The sequence below is a fragment of the Ambystoma mexicanum genome, chromosome 8 (genome assembly GCF_040938575.1).
Source record: "Ambystoma mexicanum isolate Mex_15411 chromosome 8, UKY_AmexF1_1, whole genome shotgun sequence".
NCBI classification, from domain to species: domain Eukaryota; kingdom Metazoa; phylum Chordata; class Amphibia; order Caudata; family Ambystomatidae; genus Ambystoma; species Ambystoma mexicanum.
Genome location: NC_090929.1, coordinates 424,321,864 through 424,346,146, shown reverse-complemented (window position 1 = coordinate 424,346,146; position 24,283 = coordinate 424,321,864). Strand labels below are relative to the sequence as shown.

Sequence of the window (24,283 nt, the reverse complement as noted above, 5' to 3'; positions counted from 1 at the left end):
ACTACGAGAGATATTACATAGCGGGGCAGCTGCAATTTGGGGTTAGATGGTTAGGGGATGAGGAATCCAGCCGGCACTGAGAAATTGCTACTTGCAAGAACTTATCTGGATGGATAAATCATGGGTCAATGGCCTACCAAAACTGCTCAGATTGGGGCTAGCGCTATGTAAAAGGGCGTGGAAGGCTCAGGGGATCCAGGACCCATGCTCCCTGAAGATCCCCCTGGCGAGACTTGCGGGCACCAGAACGGCAGCGTTGACTGCATACAGGACACACAGGGAGGCTAAAGGTGTGGCTCAGGTCGGAGGCCTACGGAAGGAAGGGAAATGGGGTAGACTTCAATACCCTTGTAGAGGAAAACAGTATTCACAAGGGACAGTTCATGCTACACAATAGTATGGTCCAAATCATCAAGAGGAGGTGGCTAGACCTTATCGGAGACGGGGAACAACAGACTTAGATAAGTGGTACGACATCTCGGAAGGGGGACATACGACATCAAGGCTGTACGGAAATCAGAGGTGTTGCTAGGTCTGGAAAAGACCGGGGGCTACACTGATGTCGGAACTGTTGGGACTGGGGGCTAGCTAGCCTTTTGGTTGTAGCTCCTGAGATTCTATCCGGGGCTACAACCAAAAGATCAGGGGCTATAGCCCCCTTAGCACCCCCCCCCCCCTAGCAACGCCTCTGACGGAAATTAATAACACAGTTAGGGAGAATTCTCAGAAATGTGCTAGTTCCCTCTACCTTAGAGGTCCCAAGCAACTTTGCTGGATTTTGAGGACTTGATTTTTTTAACCTGGAGAGAGCGAGATCCTTTTTCCCCCACTCATGCATTTTAATGTGATTTTGTACTCTTTTGGTTGTGTAGTCTGACAAACTACATAGAGCAAGTAACACAGGGAAGTCTTCTAGATTTCCCAAAGGTTTAAATACCTTCTCTGGGATGAACTACTGTTTCCCAGAGCAGTAAAGTGAAATTGACTTTACTTACATTTGTAACATTCTAGACCCAGCACACACTATCTTACAATAGTACCTAGTATCCTCTTTGTCTAGCTTCTCATGTAACATTTTTATGTCATCTTTTCCTCACTGAATGGCTGGTGGCAGTGGTTTACGTTTTACTACCATGATGGGAAGTTAACTGTGGGCTGCTTTCGAAGCCACGGTAAAGCACCCATGGGTGCCATTTTTGTCAAACTGGCCATGTCTTCTTTTTTCGCCATTTCTTTGTGGAAAGGTCCTTCTTGAGATTTAATCTGCGCGCCAAACCAGGTTTGGTCCCTTTGTTAGTTTTGTCTTTGGCGGGCTTCACGAGTGAAACCCGCCTCTGGCTCCAGAGTGTCTGGCGGGGGCAGGAAGTGAGGGAGGTGCCCGAAACTCTCTGTGCCTAGTCTCCTAGGAGACCCAAATGCACTCTGTAGTGATTGGCCGGCTGACTATCCGGCAAGGACAGCCACCCTGCTGGGTGACTGACAGCTAGGCTGGAATGAATGGGAGCAAGCTGCATAAAAGGTTAGGCTTTTGGCTTGGAAGGCAGTCTACCACTGGAACGAAGGCACCAAAGAAAAACTTAAAGAGGATGCCTGCTGCAACTCCTGGACTGTTGGTTTGCCCGGTGAAGCCCTGCTGCTGTGCTGAAACTCCAAATTTGTATCGACAGAGAAGCTCCTGTAACGACTTCTCCCTTTGAGTTGGTGATACCAATCAACTCCAAAGTAAGCCACCTGGACATCCTCTCGGAGCTGGTTGAATTTCCACAGAGTTGCTGCTGGAAACAAAATAGCCAGGGAGAGGAACACCAGCTTGCGTGCATCGCTTTTAAGCTGGCCAAGAGCTCCAGGATAATCCTACGGACTCCCAGGAAGCAGGACTGACCGAGACTGGGACCCCCAGAAGCAAGGAAAGCCCATCTCGACAGCCAGGAACCGCTGTGGTGCAATTTGCGGTAGACGCGAGGAGCTGAAACACCGAACAGCCACTTGTTTGAAGTTTGCCGGTTGCGAGCAGTGACCGTCTTATTGCAGCGCAGAAATCCCCAGAAGTCCTCCCTCTTGTCCTCACGACTGAAGCACAGGAACAGCGAGATCTGCAGAGCTGCACAGGAACAGAAGTCATCTGCTGCACTTTTTCTTCAATACAAAGGTACTGTAAAGTCTGAGAGAACTTCCCTCTTGTAGAGTTGCTTGCATCTTCTACCCCTCACAAGTCTAACATCTTGTGGCCCTACACTGATTCATCTTTTTCTTCAAAGACTTCTAAAACATTGGGCAAAGACTTATTGCCTGCAAAGCAGTGCTTCAGCTCAAATACACTTTTGCCCTTTGACTTTGGCTTAGTCCGTTTCACTGAATGACTCTTATTGGGGGGATCTGAAAGTATTTGCCTGCTTGAGAATATTTGTGATCTCTCATGTGTTCTAATAACCTTTTGCTTTGACGGATTCCTAAGCTATTCGAAATGCAACAGTGATATATTAATGTCTTCAGCACCCTAGCTATTAAAGTCACCTGAGGGTGTAGGTTGTGGGCATACAATCTTGCCTAACAAAGACAGTGCAGGGCCAATGGGAGTCTGAACTCCAGAAGACCTTTACGGACCAAGAATGGACGAGGATCCTGCGATACACAAAAATGGTCTCGAGAAATGCAAGGTTTTAGCCAACGCAGCTCTATGTCAACCACAGAGCGTATAACACCCCAGAAAGACTATCTAAAATGGGGAACAAGGACACTCAAACCTGCCCTAGATGTGCAGAAGAAAATGCAGATGTGCTTCACATGTTCTGGGGGTGCCCGGTTATACACACATTTTGGGAAGACAAAGCAAGAGCATCGAGGGGCAGAGTGCAGATACAACAATGGACACCAGAAAGCTACTTGTTAGGACTCTTCCTGAGAGGTAACAAGAAAGGATCGCACATAGCCAAGATGAAGGACTTGATGTGCATCTTAGCGAAACGCCGGATTGCCAGGTCATGGACGACTAACACAGGCTCCAGGATACAAGCATGGTGGTCAGACTTAAAGCATTGGCAGAGACAGTAGTATGGACCAGTGCAATCCAAAGAGGGACAGGGGAAAGTAGCGACAAGCTATTGTCCGGGAACACAGTCCTATAGAATATGTTAGGACCCAGAGAAGGCAGAGACACCGAGGACCCAGATGAGATGGAGTGTGAACATTATTCCGACAGACCGAGAGGATAATCTTAATGAAAGCACCTGACCAGCCGTGGTGCCATCTGAACACTAGCCCATGAGGTTGGGCGAATGGACATGCAAGTACTAACTAAATCTCCTTGAACTGTGCATAGTGAACGTTACAAACACCGAGATAATCGTTATTGTGGAAGGCTCCCCTCATCCAGTGCCATTTGTATGTTATTGTTTTGGTGTTTTGTTGTTTATTTTGAGTGTTTGAAAAAACGAAGTAAAAAAGAAAAAAAACACAAACATGAAATGGCATGGTAAAGCGCCATCGCAAAATGATCACCTCATTTTGGAAAATCACAACAGAAAACCATTACATACAAAACCCAATATGAGACAACACTACAGTTATACAACGAACAGTCACAACATACGAACCGTTACAAAATACTTTGGAAACAAGGCGCACCCACTGAATCGTCACCAAATCCATCAAAGCACTAGTGTGTGGACAGCATCACAATAAGGAATTGAAACATGCCAAAATCCTAGCAATATAGGTAACACTGCGACAAGTTCAACGTCTTCACACAAAGCACAGTTACTGCAAATTATCTCACTGTACATAATACAGGGAAGAGGCAGGCATTGTGATGACATAACATAACAACCATGCACAGGGACACCAACACAGGGAAACATCATTACAAAATGCTATAACAAAAGGATGTGCCAGCACAAGTGCTGTTCAAGGACCTGCCTACCCAAACAAAGTGTCTCACCTCAAAGATCTTCGTGGATGGGTCAAATTTTGCAGCCTGGGAGATGTGAGCGCTCGTTTCCTGCTGCGGCAGATACTAAAGAAAGGAGAGGTGGCATGGAAAAGAAAGGCAAATGTAAGCAAAGAGCTAGGAGGCTAATGTGCTCAGTAAGCAAGAAGCAGGACAATTTCACTAGGGTAGAATAAACAGTCTTAGCCCAGTGAAGGTTTGAAAATCTCAAGTAAGGAAAAATTACTTGATGGTAGTTATCTAGTGTTGGGGAGATTTTGCCACAATCACAAGAGTGAGGGGGTGAGAAACCATCCATCCTTAGGGTACATAGGTTTCTCACCACAAGATAGAACCACCTCTTTATTGGCAGTTACGGCAGAGCAGTCAGGCTTCACTCGAGTGGTAGAAAAAGCTGGGAGATCAGTGTAGTTAATCCAAAATGGACCCCCCCCCCCCAAAAGAATACATTACACATATACTGAACATATATACTCTTTACCATATGTTTGCGCATAACAGTTCAAACAAGTACTAGACTGTACTAGAAATAGACTAAAGCGCCAGATATAAAAATGTAAGCACCCAAAACAAGCCCTTCCCACTCCTATAGCGAAATGTAAGTCCTATACATGGTGGTAAACTCAGCACATTGTAATGCAGAAGAGAGCGGGAGAAAAAAAGGAAACTGACATCAATGAAACATCAGTGCAGTTATTCAGGACCCAAAATGCCAAAACATGAACAGTCACTGTAATTATCCACAACCTCTAGTAGACAGTATAAATTATACACCTTCTGAACATATTTTTAATACAGTACTTAGAGCACATAAAGGGGGTTTATACTTTCCCAGCAATGCCCAGAGGGCCACAAAAAAGTCATAAGCTTAGGCTTAAATTACCAGACTATTATGTTCCAGTTACAATTCTAGAAAGGAAATACGATATAACTTTAGTTGTAAACAATATCTTAACATTTCGACAGTAGGAGTGCAGTGATTTAATACAAGTAAATCTGCAGTAAATTCTAGGTACACGTTACAATTCAATTGGTACAGGTTCCCTGGGATCTGCTTGGGTCCCCAGAGATTTCTACCAATGTTCAGGTGAGCATTGTTAAAAGTTAGCTTTGTGTAGTTTTTAAAGTTGGTGAATGTTCCTCACAGTAATCAATGGGACAAATCCATAGGCAGAGCCATGGTTGCGGTATAAAGTCAGGTTAGAACCATTTTACCCCACATATGCAGACAATTAAGCAACCAACCCTAGGGGACGCCAGAGGATAACCCCCCCCACTCCTCCGTGAAGAGCTGCAGTTTCAGGTTGGAGTCCCAGACAACTAGAGCATGAAGGTGCTGCAGTGTGTTTCGGGAAGGAGAACCAACAGTCTGTTTACCCTGCTCATTACCTGCTATAGTGAGGAAGAGGAGGGACCCCATCTACATTACCTCGGAACGCCGTGGAGCGCAGCGGTGTGCTGCAGTTTGATTTGCGTTTGGTGGAGAGGGTCCAGACCCACCTACGATTTGGCAGTAGAAGCAACATTCTTTTATCTATGCTTTGTTATTGGCGGCTATACTATTGGACATTGAGGTCAGACTTTTGCATATCTGCAATTAGTGTGTGTGTGGCACCACGAGGAGAGTTGCAGCCCACTCACGGTGTCCAATATTTTGACTCATTGATAGCTTCAGTAAAATAGTGCTTTGCTGTTGCGACTTAAGGCGACCGCCGTGAGCAGTAAAAATAGGGGCATTGATGTTGTGCGCAACTCTAATGTGACATTTGGGACAGAGGGACAATTTAATATTGAGGGTTCGGATGCCATTCGGAAAGACCCTACCACCAGAGACTTTGAAAGACCTGACTAATAACCTAACTCGGATTCTTCCTAAGACCACTGATACTGTAACAGAAATTACTGCTGATCTTATTTTGAATCAGACTGCCCTGACGGATACAATAGCAGCTTCTCCGAATAGAGGCATCACATATGCTCAGGTGTTAACAGAGGAAGGAGAAACGAGTGCCAGTGATACCCGCCTTTGTTATCCGGCAGGAGGGGGAGTTGGGAGGGGTCCTGATCGACGGAGAGGAGGACAACTTATTCCATCAAAAGAACACCCCCTTATCCTTGGTTAACTCAGGCTTCTTTTCTGACACTATGTAAAGCGATGGAGCTGTCACAATTAAGTAAAGATTGTCCAGCTCCTTCTAGCGAAGTAAACGGAGAGCTACCCAGTACTTCTACCAGGCTGGCCACAAGACTGAGTGAAGATTTTGTAAAACAAAATGCGTTTAATAACTATTTCTTCATTCCTAAAAATATTCAGCTAAGAAGGCCATCTAAAATGTTTCCAAGGGTGGATGTCCTGGGTCCGGCATTCATTTCCGCTCTCTAATTGGTGCTAGAATCCCTCTTTTGGTTGCAGAATATATTAAAAGATCTTGTGGCAAATAACCCGACAAAACTTTTTCCTGGAGAGCTGCATTTCCGGCCTAAAAGCTCCTTCCAACCTGGGTTTAGGAATACCATTGTTTCCTAATGACATAATATTCAATGTTCAATCTCCAGCAAACAAGGCAATATGCAATGAAGGGGATGATATAATGATGCATGGTCTAGTGGCTTCCCAAACTCCTAACTCCCCTACGCCACTGCTGGAACGCGTTTCCAGACTGAGTCCTCTCCACTTCTCTTTTACCCTCCAAACCCCTCAGCCAGCAATTATGTCAATGAACAGGAGGTGGCGAGTTACTGCCCTCCTCCCATTATTAACAACAAAAGTAAAAAGAAGACCAATGGGAGAAGTAAAATACATTTTAAAAAAATCAACCTGCTGCCAAGTACAACCATCATAACTCCTTGCAAAATCACATACGACAACTTCCCACCTTAGACGTGATTATTGATTTGAACTTGCAATACACTACAGATGGTGTTGGTGAGCTGGAACAGAACCAGTTGATTGCTTGAGCAAACCCCCAGCTATATCCGGACTGATTCCGAATGAAGTCGACCCTGGGATCTCTATCACTTCTAATACGGTGATGTGTACTTGTGCACATAAAGGAACACACAAGGACACCAGGAACCACCAGAATGGGGTACAATGAGGGGTGCTTCAGAGGTCCAATTAAAGACTGCTGTTCAGTCTTCCCTTAATTCACTGCCTCCTACTACAACGAGTGTGCTCAGTCGTAGGGAAGTTCAACAAACAAAAATGTCATCCTTTTGGCGACCATCATTCAGCGGGTGCTCTCAAATGAATCCACTTCTATGGGTAGTGACCAGAAAGAGGTAATTGTAATTTCCCCAGCATCCCTGCCATGTTCCACAATAATTAATGATTTTAGCTCAAAAGACAGCGAGGTGTTTACAACGAGGGACACTATAGATCCACTCAAGGACTGCCATTCTTCAGAAATTCAGGGGTGGTAATGTGCCACTCAAAATGAGGGAGTTAAGCGACTGAATAGAAAAACTGTTGGTGGGCTTCAAGCAGATACCGACTCGTAGATCACTTCAGTCTGAAGATATTGACTTTATTTGTCTCTCCATCATTCCCAATAATAGAATGGTCTCATACTTCCCATTATTTTGAACATGATATGGGACCAACGCTTGAACCTTTTGTCCTTGGGCTTTACACTTCATGAGTTGAATTCCATGGAGGAGGCGAACATCTTTGGCATGCTTCCTATTCAACAAGGCCCAGTTGCCGAGACTCCTAGTAATTGTAAGACTGCTGACTCTACTGTTTGTTCATGGGCTATTGTTCAGCCATCAACATTTTTAAAAATGAGGCCAGGACTGGTCTTGGATTGAGGCAGCACTTTAGTCATTCTCTGGTTTAAGACAGGGACTGAATCAACCCTAGACCGCCTATCAATACTACCACTATCAGGATCATGTCATGGCACGCGTGTGGGTTCAACAATGGTATAAAGTTGATGGACATTAAGAGTATGAATGGGGTACATTTTTTCTTCTTAAAGGTAAGAATGAAAACCTTCACTCTACCAGCTACCCGTAATGACAATGGCAGTCCTAGTGGCAGGTTGGCTATTGCCATAGACCGTACGTTGAGCCTGCAGGCTGATTTGTTTCATTCATCAGAGGGGCTACTGGCAGTAGTGATTAATGAGAATCTCGCAGGGAGACAATTATTTCTGTTGAAGGTGTATTGGAACCCAGCTAGACAAAACATGCTGGAGTTTCAACAGACTGTCTTATATTTTTGATGATTGGCTAGTAAGGGTTCATGAACATGCAATGATTGTAGGTGGTGATTTTAACTCAAATTGTGCAGAAAGTACTAGATTAAATTCAGTGGGCGTTATTACTCAACCTTCCCAGATTAGTGCCTTTAAGGGTGCTGCCTGAGATTCCTAACTGGTCAGCTGGGATCTCAACCTACTCTAGTGGAGGTTGCATCACTAGTGGGTAAATATCCCTTTACTTGGTATAGGTGTTCAGCATCCTCTTGGATTGATCATTTTGTTTCGCTGAGTTTAATTTCAAAAGTTGGGCCCCTTTCGATCCAGAATACCTTTATAGGGGACCATCGGATACATTTTGATTATACTTTTATTCACTCCTTATTCAAAATAAGTCAGAGTTCCACTTGGCCGTCGCCAGACAGGGGTGGTCTCTCAGTAAGATACAATAAAAAATTGTCCAGACAATTTATTCAGCTTATGTAATGGAGTATAGGGGTTCGACCTCTGATACTGCAGTGGATCTATATTCTGCCATAAAGGCCTGTTTCAGGCATCTGACAGGGTTGATGGAAGGTACAAATCTACTGGTACCAACTCATCAGTTTAATTCGAGAATTGCTTCCTTGACAAAGAAACAATTGAGTATCAAATAATTAAAAATGAAGGGGTTAATACGTAGCAAATATGAAATTGCCAAAAAAAAGATCTAGCAATGCCACAAGAACCTCATAATTGCAATTAAACATGAGGTTCATTAACATGAGGTTCATATGAAAGATAATCAGTCTATTTTGAAATTTCTCTTGGTGAAAAACTCTCGAATCTTCTGGGATTACATCGAGCAAGGGGCGGGTGGCGCACCTATACATATGGACTGTCCAATTGCAGAGCCTGTATGGGTGAAGTTCATCCATTCAAAAAGTCATCTTCCTGATGAGTTTTGTGAATTGGATGATCCCCCCAGGGGAGCCCATTGAGCCGGTTTTATGCCTCTGGACATTGGAAGATCTATTGTGGTCTATTGACAAATTAAAGCCATCTAGGGCCCTTGGCCCTGATGGGGTACCACCCTTTTACTTTGAAGCAGGCCCCCTTTCTTTGGGTGGAGTTGTGGAGTTAATAACCTTGCTTTTTTCACATTTTTATGACCCAGAGGATTCCACTTTCTTGGAACCAGTCGACCATGATACTGATCTACAAAAAAGGGGCTAGAGATACACCAGCCAACTATCAGCATATAGCGCTTTTTGATGCCACTAAAAAGGTGTTCTCTATCCTTACCCCGAGAGATCTTAATCAGGCATTGAGGCAGCATTCAATTCTGTCTGAATTTCAGGTCGGCTTTCGACAGAATATCGGGACTCCCCGAAATGCTACCATTTTAGCTCATCTCTTGCAGAAATCTAGGAGAAGGGGGGGGGGCACCCATCTATATGGCCTCATTGGACATGTAATGTGCCTTCGATGGGTGGTAAGTTACATCTTATGGACTAAGATGCTCTTGTTGAAGGTTCCACAAAAACTGGTACAATTAATTGCTTTACTTCATTCGAAATCCTCTCTTAAGATCAGAGTTACCCAGGATTGTTCAATGACTAGATCCATTCCCTCGCAGCTCGGTCTGCCACAAGGATGCACTTTAGCTCCCACACTCTAACATCTATTTGAGTGATCTGGAGAAGTTGTGGAGGGTTAATAATATGGCCACCTAAAGTTTCAATGGCTTGCTTTCGTGGATCACCTAATTACCTTTGATCGGACCCCCATGGGCCTCCAGCACAAGCTGAATTTGTTCCACCGCTAATAATTTACTTGTTAATGGGTTTAAATCAAAAAGGTGGTCATCTTCACCAACTCGGCCAAACCTAAAACGATGTGGTGGTCTATTGGTGATGAGTGGAGTGGGCTCCCTGCCATTAGATACCTAGGTTACAAACTTACTAACTTCACCTCCGGGGCCCTGTGTAGGGCATCGCTTAAAATAAACTTCTACATTATATTGCCCAGACGAAACGCCTAATGTCCAAAATGTGTACAATTTCCATGGCACCAGTACTGAAGTTTTATTTGGGTAAAAAGGAGCCAGTATTATTGTATGGGCTGGATCGTTCACTGGTGGATTTAGGCGATTACCTTACTGTTCCCCCCAGGGTACTTTTTGGAAAAAGGTGGTAGGTCTGGCATCTTCGTTACCCAAGCCTATAATTTGTCATGAGTTGGGGTTGCTGTCCTTAAAGGCACGGTATGTATGGAGACAGCCGCTTAATTATTCCAAAATGCTCCAAACACCTGACAATTCCTTGTACATTGATCTCCAGCAAATATTGAATGAGTCATCGGTATCCACACTGTCTGCTTTAACCTTAAGATGCAGAACATTCTGGCAGGCTTGCGTGCAACAGAGGAGGATCTTGTTTTTTCTGTGAGTAAGGTAAAACTAAAAAGGTATTTAGGTATGATTGATCACTTTAGAAAGACTGCACACTTACTCCACTTATTCCAAATATGAGAAATTCCCCCACAAACAAGACCAAAGGTTGACCTACTTGGTCTGTTTCGCTTGTAGCAATTTGCACTAATGGACTCGGCATTGGAAATCTACTGATCTATCCACAAGCCTGGTATGTCGCTTCTGTAGTTCCATAGGCCAGACAGAGACCTTACAACACTGGGTTACAGATTGTACTGGCTTAAGTAGCGCCAGGCTTGAGACAGTCAGTAAAGTTGGTGAATCTTTTGGGATGGAATTTTGGGTCAAAGCCTATGTGGGGTGAGAATGTTTAGTTGATCATTGCTTTGCGTCATGTTTTAAAGGAAATTAAAATCAATTCATTTTTTGTATGTTTTTTAATGTACAATGCATTGATTATGGCTATGTTTTTGTAACAGAAATCAAGGTGATAAATGAAATTAATACATTTTTTGTATGTTTTATAAGGTATGTTTGTATGATGTGTTAATTTGTGTAACATTTAATTTAAACCATATAACAATAGAACAACAAAATAAAAATGAGAATGAAGGGTGCAGAGCAGGATTTGTGCCAATGGAAGTCTCTGGTGAAACCCTTTAGAGGGGAGTTTGGCAACCCCAAATAACCCATGACCAAGGACACTGCTGGAGGGACATCTGAATAATATACCGGCAACCAGGGGTAAACACATGACACCAGTCTATGGCAAGGTGTCTGTAAGAAGGCAATTAAACCCCGGACGATGACCCAGATGATGGAAACGGGGGAGAAGGGAGGTTATCACACCAGCCAAGAAAATAGGCAACAACCAAGTAGGCATGAGGAATAAGTGGGAACCAGACCAAGCGAATCTGTGCAGCTCAATGGGCAAGACGGGGCCAACCAGCCAACAAAAAGTATTCTTAAGTGTTCTAGTATAAACATCTAAAGTATTTAAAGTGATTCTGGTGTATATAATAAATATATAAATTATAAGTATAAGGGTTCCTTTGATGTGCATGTCTAGCTAAGGTTCTTTGAACTTACCTACAGCTCACATCTTCCTCTTAAGATAAGCCTGGCTGCTCTGCCACTCTACCAAGGTCCCGAGTTAGTACAGACTGATATTAAGAGTTGGAGATCTAGAAACGACTGGGATTGCTTACTAATGTCTTACTACCAGTAGGACTTTAGGAAAACTCTGCTAACAGTCACCTATTCTCTTTCTCATGGAATTACATTTTCGGGGCAGGAATGGGTTCGGATGTTAACTAACCATTACTGTTTCTATAGCTACATTATGTTCTACTGTATGTTATGTTTAATCCAAATACTTATTTGGACATAACTGATTTTTTATCTGTGCTCTTTAATAAAAGTGTATATTTCAGAATACCAGCGTAGTGTATTCTTTTGAGTGTCTATTGGGACTAGCTGTACTTCAATGCCATCTTTGCTCCCTCCCTTGAGTTAAGCCTGATTGCTCTGCCAGATCTAACCAAGAGAGCGTTCTTTTCATTTGGTTGGAGACCCAGTGTTACCATTAGATTGTTACACATCCCTCATCAGAGGGTAGTTCAAAAGTATTCCTACAATGGCCAGACTGCCATGACAGTGTGACGACTAGTGGAAGCATCTTTAGTAGGGCAGTGTATTCAGATAGAGTGAGCATAGTGGGGAAGAACGGATGGGATAAATGAACCGAAAGCCACCAAGAAGGAAAGGGTAAAGGATATGAGGAGGTAGTAACTGGGTCATCTTTAATTTCCTATCACAATAACAGGACTCTTCAGATAGGACTTTTACGGCCACCAAGCAGATAGCAAAGCAAGCAATTTTGTTAAGCGTGTGGTACATGACCCTCACATCAATGTGAAACTCCCGCCTGCTAAGGGAGATGGAGGACGTAGGGGGAGATGGGTGACTTACCATTCGGAATGGATTTTCAAATGATTCCATTATACTCATGGACTTCTTCTGGGCCACAGTCATGCCCAACTTATTGCCACCTTCCTCAGGATCCTAGAACAAAAAAAGAAAGCATCAGGATTACCAATAGCAGGAAGAAGCTTTTAACAAATGTAATGATCCATAGGAGGTAATGGCCAAATAAGCTTGGTAAAAGCGTAAGATACATGTCAGTGACTTAAAACCTCCAAGTTAAGATTGCTACAAATTTGCTATGTAAGAAACCCACTTTCACATGTCTGGATACGCCGACTAACATTTCAGCTGTCCCTTCAAGTGTCATGACATCTTTCTGCCCAGTAAAGTCTCATTGGAGAATGTAACCAAAGTCTCATCTGCCTGCTAGCAAAAAAAATAAATAATAAAAACAAAATAATTAAAAAAAATACTTCGCCTCTAATTTGCCTCCGCCGCTCACTTACTCTGCCTCCATTCTAGCACTTCACCCATCATGGTCACGCCCCGAGCACAGCTGGCCGTACCGCCTACCTGCACTTAGAAATGTCCCATGTTGGTTGTCCTTAATCTATGCATGTCCACTTATGTATTGTCCCCAGTGACTGTTCCATTTACTCGCCTTCACAACCTCGTCAGAATGTCACGCAAACTCACCATTATTGTAAGAAGATCACTGCTTCCAGTCAAATCTGACTTAACTATTGTACGCTCTTTTGTGATCAAAAGAGTATTGTTCCTCCTGTATATAAATAAAGAACTCTTTGCTGCTTGGATAGCCCTTATGACGCAAGGAAAGGGCACTTAAAAAGTATCCCTGGATTTGTTTTTGAACCATAATGTCCTGCTCACAGGCTGGTGGACATTTATTGGGCTGCAGTGCAGTATGGCAATTATAGTGCTCTTGTAATCTTTCTGCACTGAAAAAGAGCAAATTGACTGTTTTTTCTTTTTTTTTTAAGTCCTTTACTTGGGCCACTGGCTTTGTTGCCCTTCCAGTGTTTAAGGTGAGGATGTGAGGTGAGGCCATTTTTGACCATTTGCCCATGTAAGCTCTAGCTCAGAAATCACAAAGGCAGTCTCACTGGGAGACCTTCCGTCCAGTTCCAACCAAACCCATCCAGACACCAATCCATATCCCTACTTCATCAATTTAGTTCATGTCATGGAGGTGTCAAGATGGATTTTAAAAATCTGGCCTGGTGGACAGATTTTAGGCCGCCACCCTAGTTATAGTGAACAGGTGACTCTGGGAGTTCAGCCATACCCAATCAAGGTAAGCATGGAGAGTGGTCAAGGCTAAGTCTCAGGTGTCCACAATGACTCCACACAGTGAAATACACAATGATTCTAATTAGAAAGGTAAGTATAAAAATACTCTATTATAGGCCCAAAAACGCAATATAAAAATGAACCGGGCAGGTAATATAACACAACACTCTAAGTATAAGCCGGTCCGATAGCACAGAGTACAGCGTTCGCTTTGACATCTTTGCAGATCCTACTTACGCAGGTTCCAATCCTGGCAGAGCCAAACTCAGCCTTTCATCCTTCCGAGGTCGACAAATGAGCACCACACACCGCTGGTAATAATAAGCAGCGCTCAGATGCCTGAGGGTTCATAACACTATATAAATGCTAAATTATTATTATTATAAAACATACATACAGTCAAAGTCGGTTAACACAACGCATACAATTCACCAGTACACCTGAAAGGAAAGGTAAGTAGTTAGGCAATTGTATAACCAGTACACACAAATAGAAGCCCGAGTCCAACTGAAGGTGAATGGGGCCTTGTGCCCAAAAGTTCAAAGTACCCTTAAAATACGAAGAAAGGACTCCCAAGATGGCCGCCGGCAGGAGTAGTCGCGTTTGAATCGCGCTCCCGCTGGGCCTCCAACAAGGAAGCACCTCTCTGTGAAGATTTCCGAGCGGTTTCACCCATGACGTGCTCCGGAGCCTCTTGTTAAAGTCAGGCGCGGTGAGCGACCTGGATTGTTCCTGCACGATGCGTATTTGGGGGAATTGCACCCGAGAGAGGCGACTGCCCCTCCCCCACCGAGAGGGATCCCGCCAAGCATGCAGAGATCAGGGGCGGCGCGGGGGAAAGGTGCGGGCCACGGGACTGGAGTGGCGTTTCATCAGCAGCGGCGACGAGGGGGTCTGGATTCAGAGGTGAGTGCGTAGCTGCCGGCACTCCTCCTCTCCCCATCTCGAGCAGCTTGCTAAGCGCTGCTCCTTCTCCATGACCGCGCACCCCCCCCCCCTCTCCACCAACATCTAGTCAAACAGGGGGTGTCACTGCAAGGGGGGGGAGGGGGCTGCCGCATCTAGTGAGGGGACACAAATCCCCCCATCGACTGTGGGACATTAGACACCAGCGGGGAGGGAACAGGGGAGCCTGTACCGCTGTGCAGCACCGAGGCAGCCATAATTCTACCGCCCTAAGGGCCCCCGCTCTAGCACGAAAACAAGCAGGGGGAAGCTCCTCCTCAACCTGAAGCCATTATATTTGCAGCACATCAGGCACAGGGGAGACGCCCAAAGCCCAAGTGGGAACACATCCACGAGCAAGAGGAAATGTCAAGGGCTAAAGGGAAAGGGGGTGTGTCCCAAACAGCACCACAACCCCCCAGACAGGACTCGAAATTGCTACAAATGTGGTCCTCAGAAGCATCAATGATCACAAAGGACAGGCCAGGCGGAGAACCCACATCGGCCACTAACCCCACTAGCCAGAGCTCCCTTCCACTGACAAAAGACGAAATGCGGGCCTGGTTTCTGGAGCTTCAGGACAAGTTTATGTCCACGGTGCAGGATCAATTTACTTCATTGAGGAATGACGAAGCAGGCAGTCCAAGAGGTAAAAATTGATGTGGCCAAGCTGGAGGAAAGGACAGACACCCTAGAAAAAATCGTGCAGAATGTGGAAGAGGAAGCGAAACAGCAGTGAAACCCAGAAACACCTGGTCAGGTTAATCCATAACCTGGAAATTCAATGAGAGGATCTTGAAAACCGCTCCCGCAGATCTAACATTTGCATTAAATATATGCCTGAATCAGTGATGGACAAAGATCTTAAGAGGGTGGTGCAAGAAGTCTTCAGGGATATAATTGAGGAGCAAGATACGGGAAGTATAGGTATTGACATAGTCCATAGGGTGGGTCCGAAAAGATCTGGAGCCCCAGGAGAAAGGCCGAGGGATGTGCTGGCTGCCCCATCATATCCGCAAAAGGAAGAGATTCTACAGAAGGCAAGGCAGCTAGACCACAAAGATGAATGGGGTGGACATCCAATTATATCAAGACCTGGCCTCAGCAACACTGTTAAAAAGAAGGGAGGTGGCCCCACTGGTGAAGGAGTTGGTGGCGAAAGAAATTAAGTACAAGTGGACGTTCCCATTTGGTCTTTTATTCGAATGGGAAGGTAAACAGAGAAGGGTGACCACCAGTGAGGAAGGACTCCATACATTGGGTCTGCAAGCAGAGGAGGTCATCGTAAAAGGGGACAGGACTAGGGGGGGACCCACACAAGAGGCTGAGGGGATGGGAGGTGGTCCGGCACAAGAAGAGACAAAATGGCGGGGGAAAAGTAGGTCACTCAGGGGGAGAGAACTAGAAATTTCTTAAGTGACGACAGAAAGGTTGGCTACAAGAAAGGTGAAGGCGGGAGAAGACAGATTCAGAGGAATCGCGGAATACCATATACTTGGCGGCTCGGCGGAGGTTCTGGATGGGATACTATCTGGGGCTGAGGGAGATGCGGGGTTTAGGAATCCCTGCACAGTTAGTCCTGAGTCATGAGAGGGCAAGGAGCGATAGGCGTAACACCCTAGCAACCTTAGGTGCCTGGGCCCTCCTCGGGATCATTGTTGAGCTTGTGTTGTTAGTTGGGGGCAAGTTGAACAGTTGGGGGGGGGGGGGGTGCGGAGACTCCAGAAGAGTGGTGGGATCGCAATTCGCGGGTAAGAAGGCAAAAGCAATAGACTAGTTGGGATGGGGAACATCAGAATCCTCTCTCTAAATGTAAGGGGGCTGAATTCGCCAGTGAAGAGGAGGAAACTGGAGGCATTGGCTAGAAGGGAGAAGGCGGACTTCCTTCTCTTCCAGGAGACGCATGTTAAGGCACAGGATAAAAAGAAGATACTAATGAGAGGGTACAAGATCTGGGCGCAGGCAAATGCTGGGGATAAAAGAGCTGGAGTGATGATTGCAGTGGGGAGGGACCTGGGGGCCAACCTCAGATACGGTGGTGGACAAGGAAGGGAGGTTCGCCTTTGTAAACCTCATATTAAACAGGTCCTGGCTTACCCTAGAGGCTATATACTCGCCAAACATAGGACAAGACGGTTTTCTGAGAGACACCCTAGGGAAACTAGAGGGATTTGCGAAAGGTGAGATATACTGGGAGGAGACCTAAACTTAGCCTGGGATCTAAAGCGGGATAGGAGTGCGGGTGGTGGCCATGGACAGGGAGCCCCATCCAAAACTCTTAAACAAAAATGGAAGACCTGGAGTTACATGACGTCTGGAGGGAAAAGAGGGGTCATGCCAGCGGGTTTACGTACTACTCGCACGTGCATAACACAATGTCGAGGATCGACTACTTCAGGGTGTCGGTGGGTTTGCTGGGGAAGGTCCAGGGTATTGAGCTGGGCGCAATCTCTTTATCCATCATGCTCCGCTAAGCCTAGATATTCAGATCCCGGGTAGAGGAAGGGGTCGATGGAGATGGAGACTTCCTTCAGACATTCAGACATTCGAGGACCAGGTGCAGGGAGGGAAGGTGGAGGACAAAATCAAAGAGTATTCCGATCTTAATGATAATGGAGAAGTACCGCTGGGGTCTGTCTGGGAGGCATTCAAGGCAGTAACCCGTGGGCACATAATAGCCCTAAAAGCTACCAAGGACAAGCAGATATATGAATGGGAAAGAACACTGGAAAAGAAAATCGCGGACATTCATGGGGAGATGGTAGTCAATCCCACAAGAAGCCTCAAGAAGGCGTTGAAGCACGTACAGGGCCAACTCGATATGCTCCGAAACAAAAAAGCAGAGATCTTTACTCTACCTAAAGCAACGCTTCTATATTAAGGCCAACAAGGCGTATAAATACCTAGCAAGACAACTCAGGGGGAAACAAAACACACTGGCAATATTGAAGGTGAAGGATGCTCATGGAGCGATGCAGACAAGCAATAGGGCCATAGGGGAGGCCTTTGAAGCCTTCTACAAGGATCTATACGCGACAGACCATGCGAACGTTGAAGCACAAGACAGGTATCTACACTCTCCCCATTCCAACAATAACAGAGGAGGACAAAAAGTTGCTGGACTCCAGGATAACAAAAGAGGAGGTCCATAGGGCAATTAAGCCCTCTCGAACAATAAGGCACCGGGTCCAGACGGCTTCACGGCCCCCTTTTACAAAAAATACGCGGCCACCCTCGTCCCGGTACTAACAAGGCTGCGCAATTCATTCATGGACAGTGGATAACCCCATCCATGAACGAGGCGAAAGTCCTAGTGTTCCATAAAACAGGCAAGGATCCCGTTCTCCCCGGCTCTTACCGCCCTATTGCCCTGATTAATTTGGACGCAAAAATGTATTCTAAAGTACTTGCCGCCAGGTTGTCACCCCTCCTCCCGTCTATAATCAACACTGATCAATCAGGCTTTATCCCGGGCAGACAAACACACGATAACCTGAGAAGAATAATCCACCTGGTAGAAAAGATAGGCTTCACCCACACACCAGCGGTATTACTCTCCCTAGATGCTGAAAAGGCTTTTGACCGGGTTGAATTGTCCTTCCGGTTCAGAACGCTAAATCGCACTGGGTTTGGAGACCACTTTATTAATATGGTAAAAGCCAACTACAACTCCACTTCAATAAGAATAGCAATAAACAGGGATTTTTCGGGCAGGGTAGAGATCTCGAGAGGCACGAAACAGGGTTGCCCCCTTTCCCCTCTTCTCTATGCTATTTTCTTAGAGCCTCTTCTAATTAAAATCAGGGAAGCGGTAGGGGTCAAAGGGATAGAGATGGAGGGCAGACAACAAAGTTATTGCATATGCGGACGATATGTTGGTGGCCCTGGAGGATCCAGAGAATTCCCTAGTGTAAACCCTAAAATAATTGGAAGAATTTGGGGGATTTCAGGTCTAAAAATAAACAGGAAAAAATCAGAAATTTTGCCTTTAGCAGGAGACAAAGAGGCTCTGGGCAGAGTGGCGGCTATGCTAGATCTGAAAATTGCAGGAGAGGGTCTCAAGTTCCTTGGGGTGACACTTACATGTAAGGTAGACTTGATTTACAAGAGCAACTATCCTCACCTGCTGGACAGATTAAAGAAGGACCTTGACAGATGGTCCCCACTTCGGGTCTCATGGTGGGGTAGGATCCAATCAGTAAAAATGAATATTCTTCCCCGGGTGCTTTATTTTTTTCAGGTCCTCCCTGTAACAGTTACAAACTCCTTCTTTAAATCATTGTCCAAGGCTATTTCGGTGTATGTGTGGAACAGGAAACCCCCTAGGGTAGCCAGGGCCATCCTCACAGCACCGATAAGGGCAGGGGGCTTCTCACTCCTGCACTAAGAAATATGATCAAGCGGCACAACTCCGGGTTCTGAGGGAATGGCTGAGGGAGGACCAACGCACCACTTGGGTGCTGCAAGAACGGGCAGTAGCTCGGACCCCCTGGAAGACCTTTTGTGGAATCACAAACAATACAGGCATCCGAAACCTTTGTATTAGTGAGGTCATGAAAACCACCATCAATGCATTGGATGATCAAACCAGGAAGGGCACTATGACCACTCCCCTGGCCCCCTTTACGCCAATATGTCGAAACCCACAGTTCCCTCTGGGATGTGAATCAGGTGGATTTGAAAAGTGGGAAGTCGCAGGGTGCAGGAAAATCAGTGAAATGCTCCAGGATAACAAATTAAGGTCATTTGCGGACTGCAAAAATATGTGGAATCTTACAGATGCTGACAGATATAAATATGAGCAATTAAAGCACTGGCTCAAAACTCCGGAGATATATCACGCAGCGACAAGGGATCTTACACCCTTTGAAAAATATCTAATTTCCAATCCTGGCGACAGAAAATTGGTGTCAACTCTATACCATTTCATAAGTACACCTGAAGAAGAAATCAAAAGGTCATACATGAAAAGATGGGAGGGCACGCTGGGGGAAGAAATCCCGAGACTGCAATGGGAGGAGCTGTGGGTTGGTATCCCAAAACTTACCCGGGCGGTACAGACCAGGGAAATGTGGCTCAAAATCATCACGCAATGGCACTACACTCCTGAGAGGGTTAAATCAATGTATCCGGAAATGTCGGATCGCTGCTGGAGAGAATGCCCTGAAAAGGACACATGGAGGCATATCTGGTGGGACTGTTGTCATGATGCCTACCACGGGGAACCAGACCAGGTCCAGCAACCCCGGATGCAGGCATCAAGTTATTTTGAGCAAGCCCAAAAAACCCTGCTAGGGGCTGTTTGGGTGCGGTCCTGGCGCCATAGGCGCCAGGCTCAGAGTAGAACTTACCTGATGCAGACCATGCTGCAAGCTTACCTGATGCAGACCATGCTGCAGAGCTCCAAGCCAAATGAGGCTTGGAAGGGACTATTTTACCTAGGGACTATTTTTTACTCGGGTGGGGCTGGGGAGGAATACTTACCTGGGACTACTTTGGAGGCTATTTAACCCACGCCCGAAGAGCAGAACACGCTTCGCGTTATTCTGCATCCAGCAGCGTAACGCTCTCCGTGTCTGCAAGCCTGCATCCAGTCTTCTGCCATGCCCGCCTCGAGTCTGCAGCTCCTAGAAAAAGGGAGGAACAGAAGGAGAAGAGGTTAGAATAAGAACAAAACCTTCAATCCTTACCTGAATTCCAGATCCACCGCGCCTTCGAGCTGGAAGAAAGAAGCATTTTACGTGCGCCGCCTTGTCTGCTGCAGCGCCACACTGAACTCACCGGCCTTCGCAGCATCCTCACGATCCACTGCATCCTTCTGCACGTTCCCGCAGCACTCTGGCACCTAAGGGGAACACAAGAACTGCAAAGATGAGCCAAGGGAATAAACAGAGGCAATAGTAACTACCCCCATAGACTTACCCGACTACCGCCCTGGGTACTATTCCTCTTCACGGGTCGGGCGCAGCCTCCATTGCAACCTCGCCATACCCCGGCCCCTAAGGGGAACAAAAGGACAACAAGGTGAGACACAGGGACAAACAAGGGGAACTCTTCTCACCACAATAGACTTACCTAATTTTACCGCCGGGGGCATTATTCCCCGAACTTCATATTTTCTCTCCACACCTGAATAAGGGAGCAAGCCACAGGTTACATTCTGGCCTTATTTTATTAAACTGTGTAGGATAAGCCAAATCCTTACCTGAACTTCGTCAGCTACCACGAGGAACTCTTCGCTGGGGTCAACCTGCAAACTGCAAGGAATCGGACAAGAGTGAAAGTCAGACATGTGAACTCTTACGAACTACATACTTTTCGGAGTCAATATTGTTCTGGAACTCACCAATTCCTTCGAGCCAGTGAAGCAACTGGTTATCAACGGACCCCTGCGCTCAATGCAGGATGGAGAGCTCATCTTTTCAAACCATCAGGTGAGACTATAAGAGGGGACATCAAAGGTGATCTGTGGTGAGAACAGTGGGGGTGGGGGGATTTACGCTCAACTCCATGGGTGGTTAATTCCCTTTCTCCATTTGCAGAAGAATATTCCTACGGGCCAAGCAAACGAAGGTAGGTGGGCCAGTCCAGTCTGTCATCTCGGCCCTACCCGGCACATTGGTGGAGCCCGCAACTGTCCAGTTCAGATCGACGCCTCTGTGGGAGCCAGGTGAGCGTAACAACTGTCAGGGCGTAAGGGGCTTCTGGAGGGAGGTGCAAGCGGAAATGACAAAAATATTCCCAGCGGCAGCACAAATGGGGAGAGGGTATGGCTGTGTGGATTTAAGGACCTACAGGCCAAAAGTCTTCTTAAAGCTCAATGGAGAAGTTTCATTGGCCTAGTTATTGCAGCCTGGGCTACTATTGCCCAAAATTGGAAAAAATGTGACCAGCCATTAGTTTTCACCTGGCTACAAAAAGTCTGGTCCCAAATGACTTTGGAAAAGATAACACACCACCTTCAGGACCAGAAGAACTCCTTCACGGAGGAATGGGGGGCAGTACAAGATTACTTGAAGTCAGACTATATGGACCAATGGTGCCCGCACAACATTAAAATCTCAGACATTTTCGGCACATGAACTTTTCCAGAAAGGTTAACCCACAAGTGAATCTACTCTTCCGGTGGTGGGCGAGAGGGGGAGGATTTAATGTTTTGATGGTATGTTTAAGAAAACAAAAATATGTTAAAAAAAAAAATATGGAACAAAGTTATAAAATGTTTCTGTGGGTGTGAAGAATGTTGCAGAAGTCTTTCGAAGGTATTTACAGTTGAGTAAAATACTTTTCCTAGCTTCTAGAGCAGCGTTTCGAACAAACATTTAAAAAAGCAATGGAATGTAAATAAATAAGCTTCACAAACTTTATAATGGAGGAGATAGGGGCACTGGTAAGTATTGGGACTACTCACCGCCCTTAATTCGATTTTCCCAATGGACCTGGCAAATAGAATGTGGGGTAGATGGGGGTCACTAGAGGTAGGTTTTCCGGCCGTTGGATCCAGTAGAAGATGCCCAGGAGCTGTGGGTGCAAGCAATTTTCCGGTCAGGTCCAGGAGCGGAGTGCAACCCTTTCCAGTGAAGAAATGCAGCAGGCACGGATGCAGGAATCTGGAGGACACTACCAGATGTGAGAAGGCCAGTTCAAGCGACACCGCACACAGGCAACAGCAGGTGTCTCAGTAGTCACGAACAAAGGAAGCCTTCCAGAACATGACCCATTAATGCTGGGACACTGAAACGTGGCAGTAAGGGGACTTGCAGGACTAGCTGGAAACCACCAACGTTCTTGGCCAAAACGCGAACAGAGATGCTTCTAGCCCAAAACAGAGCTGGTCAGTCCACCGGGTGGTCCAGGGACACTTCTGAAGGCATCAGACTACATGATCGTGAGAAGACGCTGGGACTGGTTGGTCCCACCAGTCCAAAGGGTCGAAGCACCAGCAAGGGTCTTCCAAGATCAGGTTGTCCAGCAGGGCTTCACCGGGAAGGCAGCAAGAATGGTAGTTAGGATTTGTTGTCGGGTCTTGCGACTTCTGCACAGCTACACAGGATACTTGGCTACTCTTCTGATATGTTGGAATGGCTGCAGGACGACTCTTAACCTGTGTGATCAAACTCAGCTCTCCAATACAAAAGTATCCTCCATTGAACTGGATTAAAAGATGCTTTGTGCAATATGAAAAAGTTATACAAACAGATAAAGTCAAAAGACAAAAGGGAAACAGTTTCCTGGTACCGGCAGTCTGCAGGTCTAGTCAGATAACAAATGAGCAAAAGGCCAGTGAAGAGAACTTCTCTGCGAAAAAGTCAGGTCAAGTTGTAAAACGAAAGCACGTTTGGGGGTCCATAGAATATGGAGGGAAGTTGCCTAAAAGAGAAACTTTACCAACACACGCTACCCCTTCCTTCCCAGACTACGCACAGTGGGAACTAATCTACCCCTGGATGGTTCTCCTGTTCCAGTTGGTTATATATTCTGGACAGCGAATCAACATTGCAATGTTGAGTATGTGACCTATGCTCAAGGGTGAAGCAAAAGCCTTGAAGACTAATGGACCATCTGAGCAACTTAGAATTCTATCCCTTAACGTTCATTGTTAGACTGGATTTCTAAACTCTGGCCTGATGGACAGATGTTTAGGTCAACCTAGTATTATGAACAGGGACCACTCTGGGCGCTATAGCCATTCCAATCAAGGTAGCATGGGGAGTGGTCAAGGCTTAGTCTCGGGACAAAGTGAGTGCGGTCAGGGATCCACAATGAGTCCACACAGTGTGTAATCAAGGATTACACTTAGGCAATTAAGCATAAACGTACTATGACATTTATTGGCCAAGAATACACAATGAAAATGACTAAGAACAGGTACTATCACACAACACAAATCGAAGATTACAGCTGTCTAGTCAAATGGTCGACAGGTCAAATGATCGAATTTTCTTTAGATATATATATATATATATATATATGGGATACATTACTCACCGTAATCGTATTTCTGATGCTTGTATCTGCTTAGATTCACATGCTGTGCATAGGCCGACATCTAGTGGAAGCTGCGGAGTATTACAGTTTGTTTTTCGAAAGTCGAAAATGGGCGTCGACACAGGCGTGCCAGTAATACTATCCCTAGTGTGACGTCCACTGTACCCAAGATCCCTCACGCGTGTAGGATCCTCAGATTGTATTTTTTTTCTGACATGAGGAAGCATGAGGAGTAGCGTGAGTACAGATAATCCAAGCAGATAGACAGAAAGGTAAGACTACAAGCAATCATGCGCCTTCTCTCGGAGGGGAGGAAGGGTGGGTCGCATGTGAATCTAAGCAGATACAAGCATCAGAAATACGATTACGGTGAGTAATGTATCCCTTCTGAGGCTTGTGGAATCTGCTTAGATCACATGCTGTGCATAGATTAGCGAGCAGTATCAGAAGAAGGAGGTGGGATGTGAGAAGGGTCATGAGCAAACAGGTGTCTTAGAACCGCTTGTCCCACTTGTGTATCTGTCTTGGAATGAGTGTCAATGCAGTAATGCT

The 24,283-nt window shown here is 45.7% G+C and overlaps 1 protein-coding gene across 2 annotated transcripts in view; it reads right to left on the bottom strand.

Moving 5' to 3' along the window:
• Positions 1–24,283, bottom strand: part of EXOSC10 (exosome component 10) — a 1,010,963-nt gene that overhangs the window by 204,719 nt on the left and 781,961 nt on the right. For both annotated transcript variants that reach the window (XM_069609938.1, XM_069609939.1), the window contains 2 exons: positions 12,533–12,625; positions 3,938–4,012 (listed from right to left, as the gene is read on the bottom strand). In XM_069609938.1, coding sequence (XP_069466039.1) covers positions 3,938–4,012; positions 12,533–12,625 — 168 coding nt within the window. The remainder of the gene's footprint in view (positions 1–3,937; positions 4,013–12,532; positions 12,626–24,283) is intronic.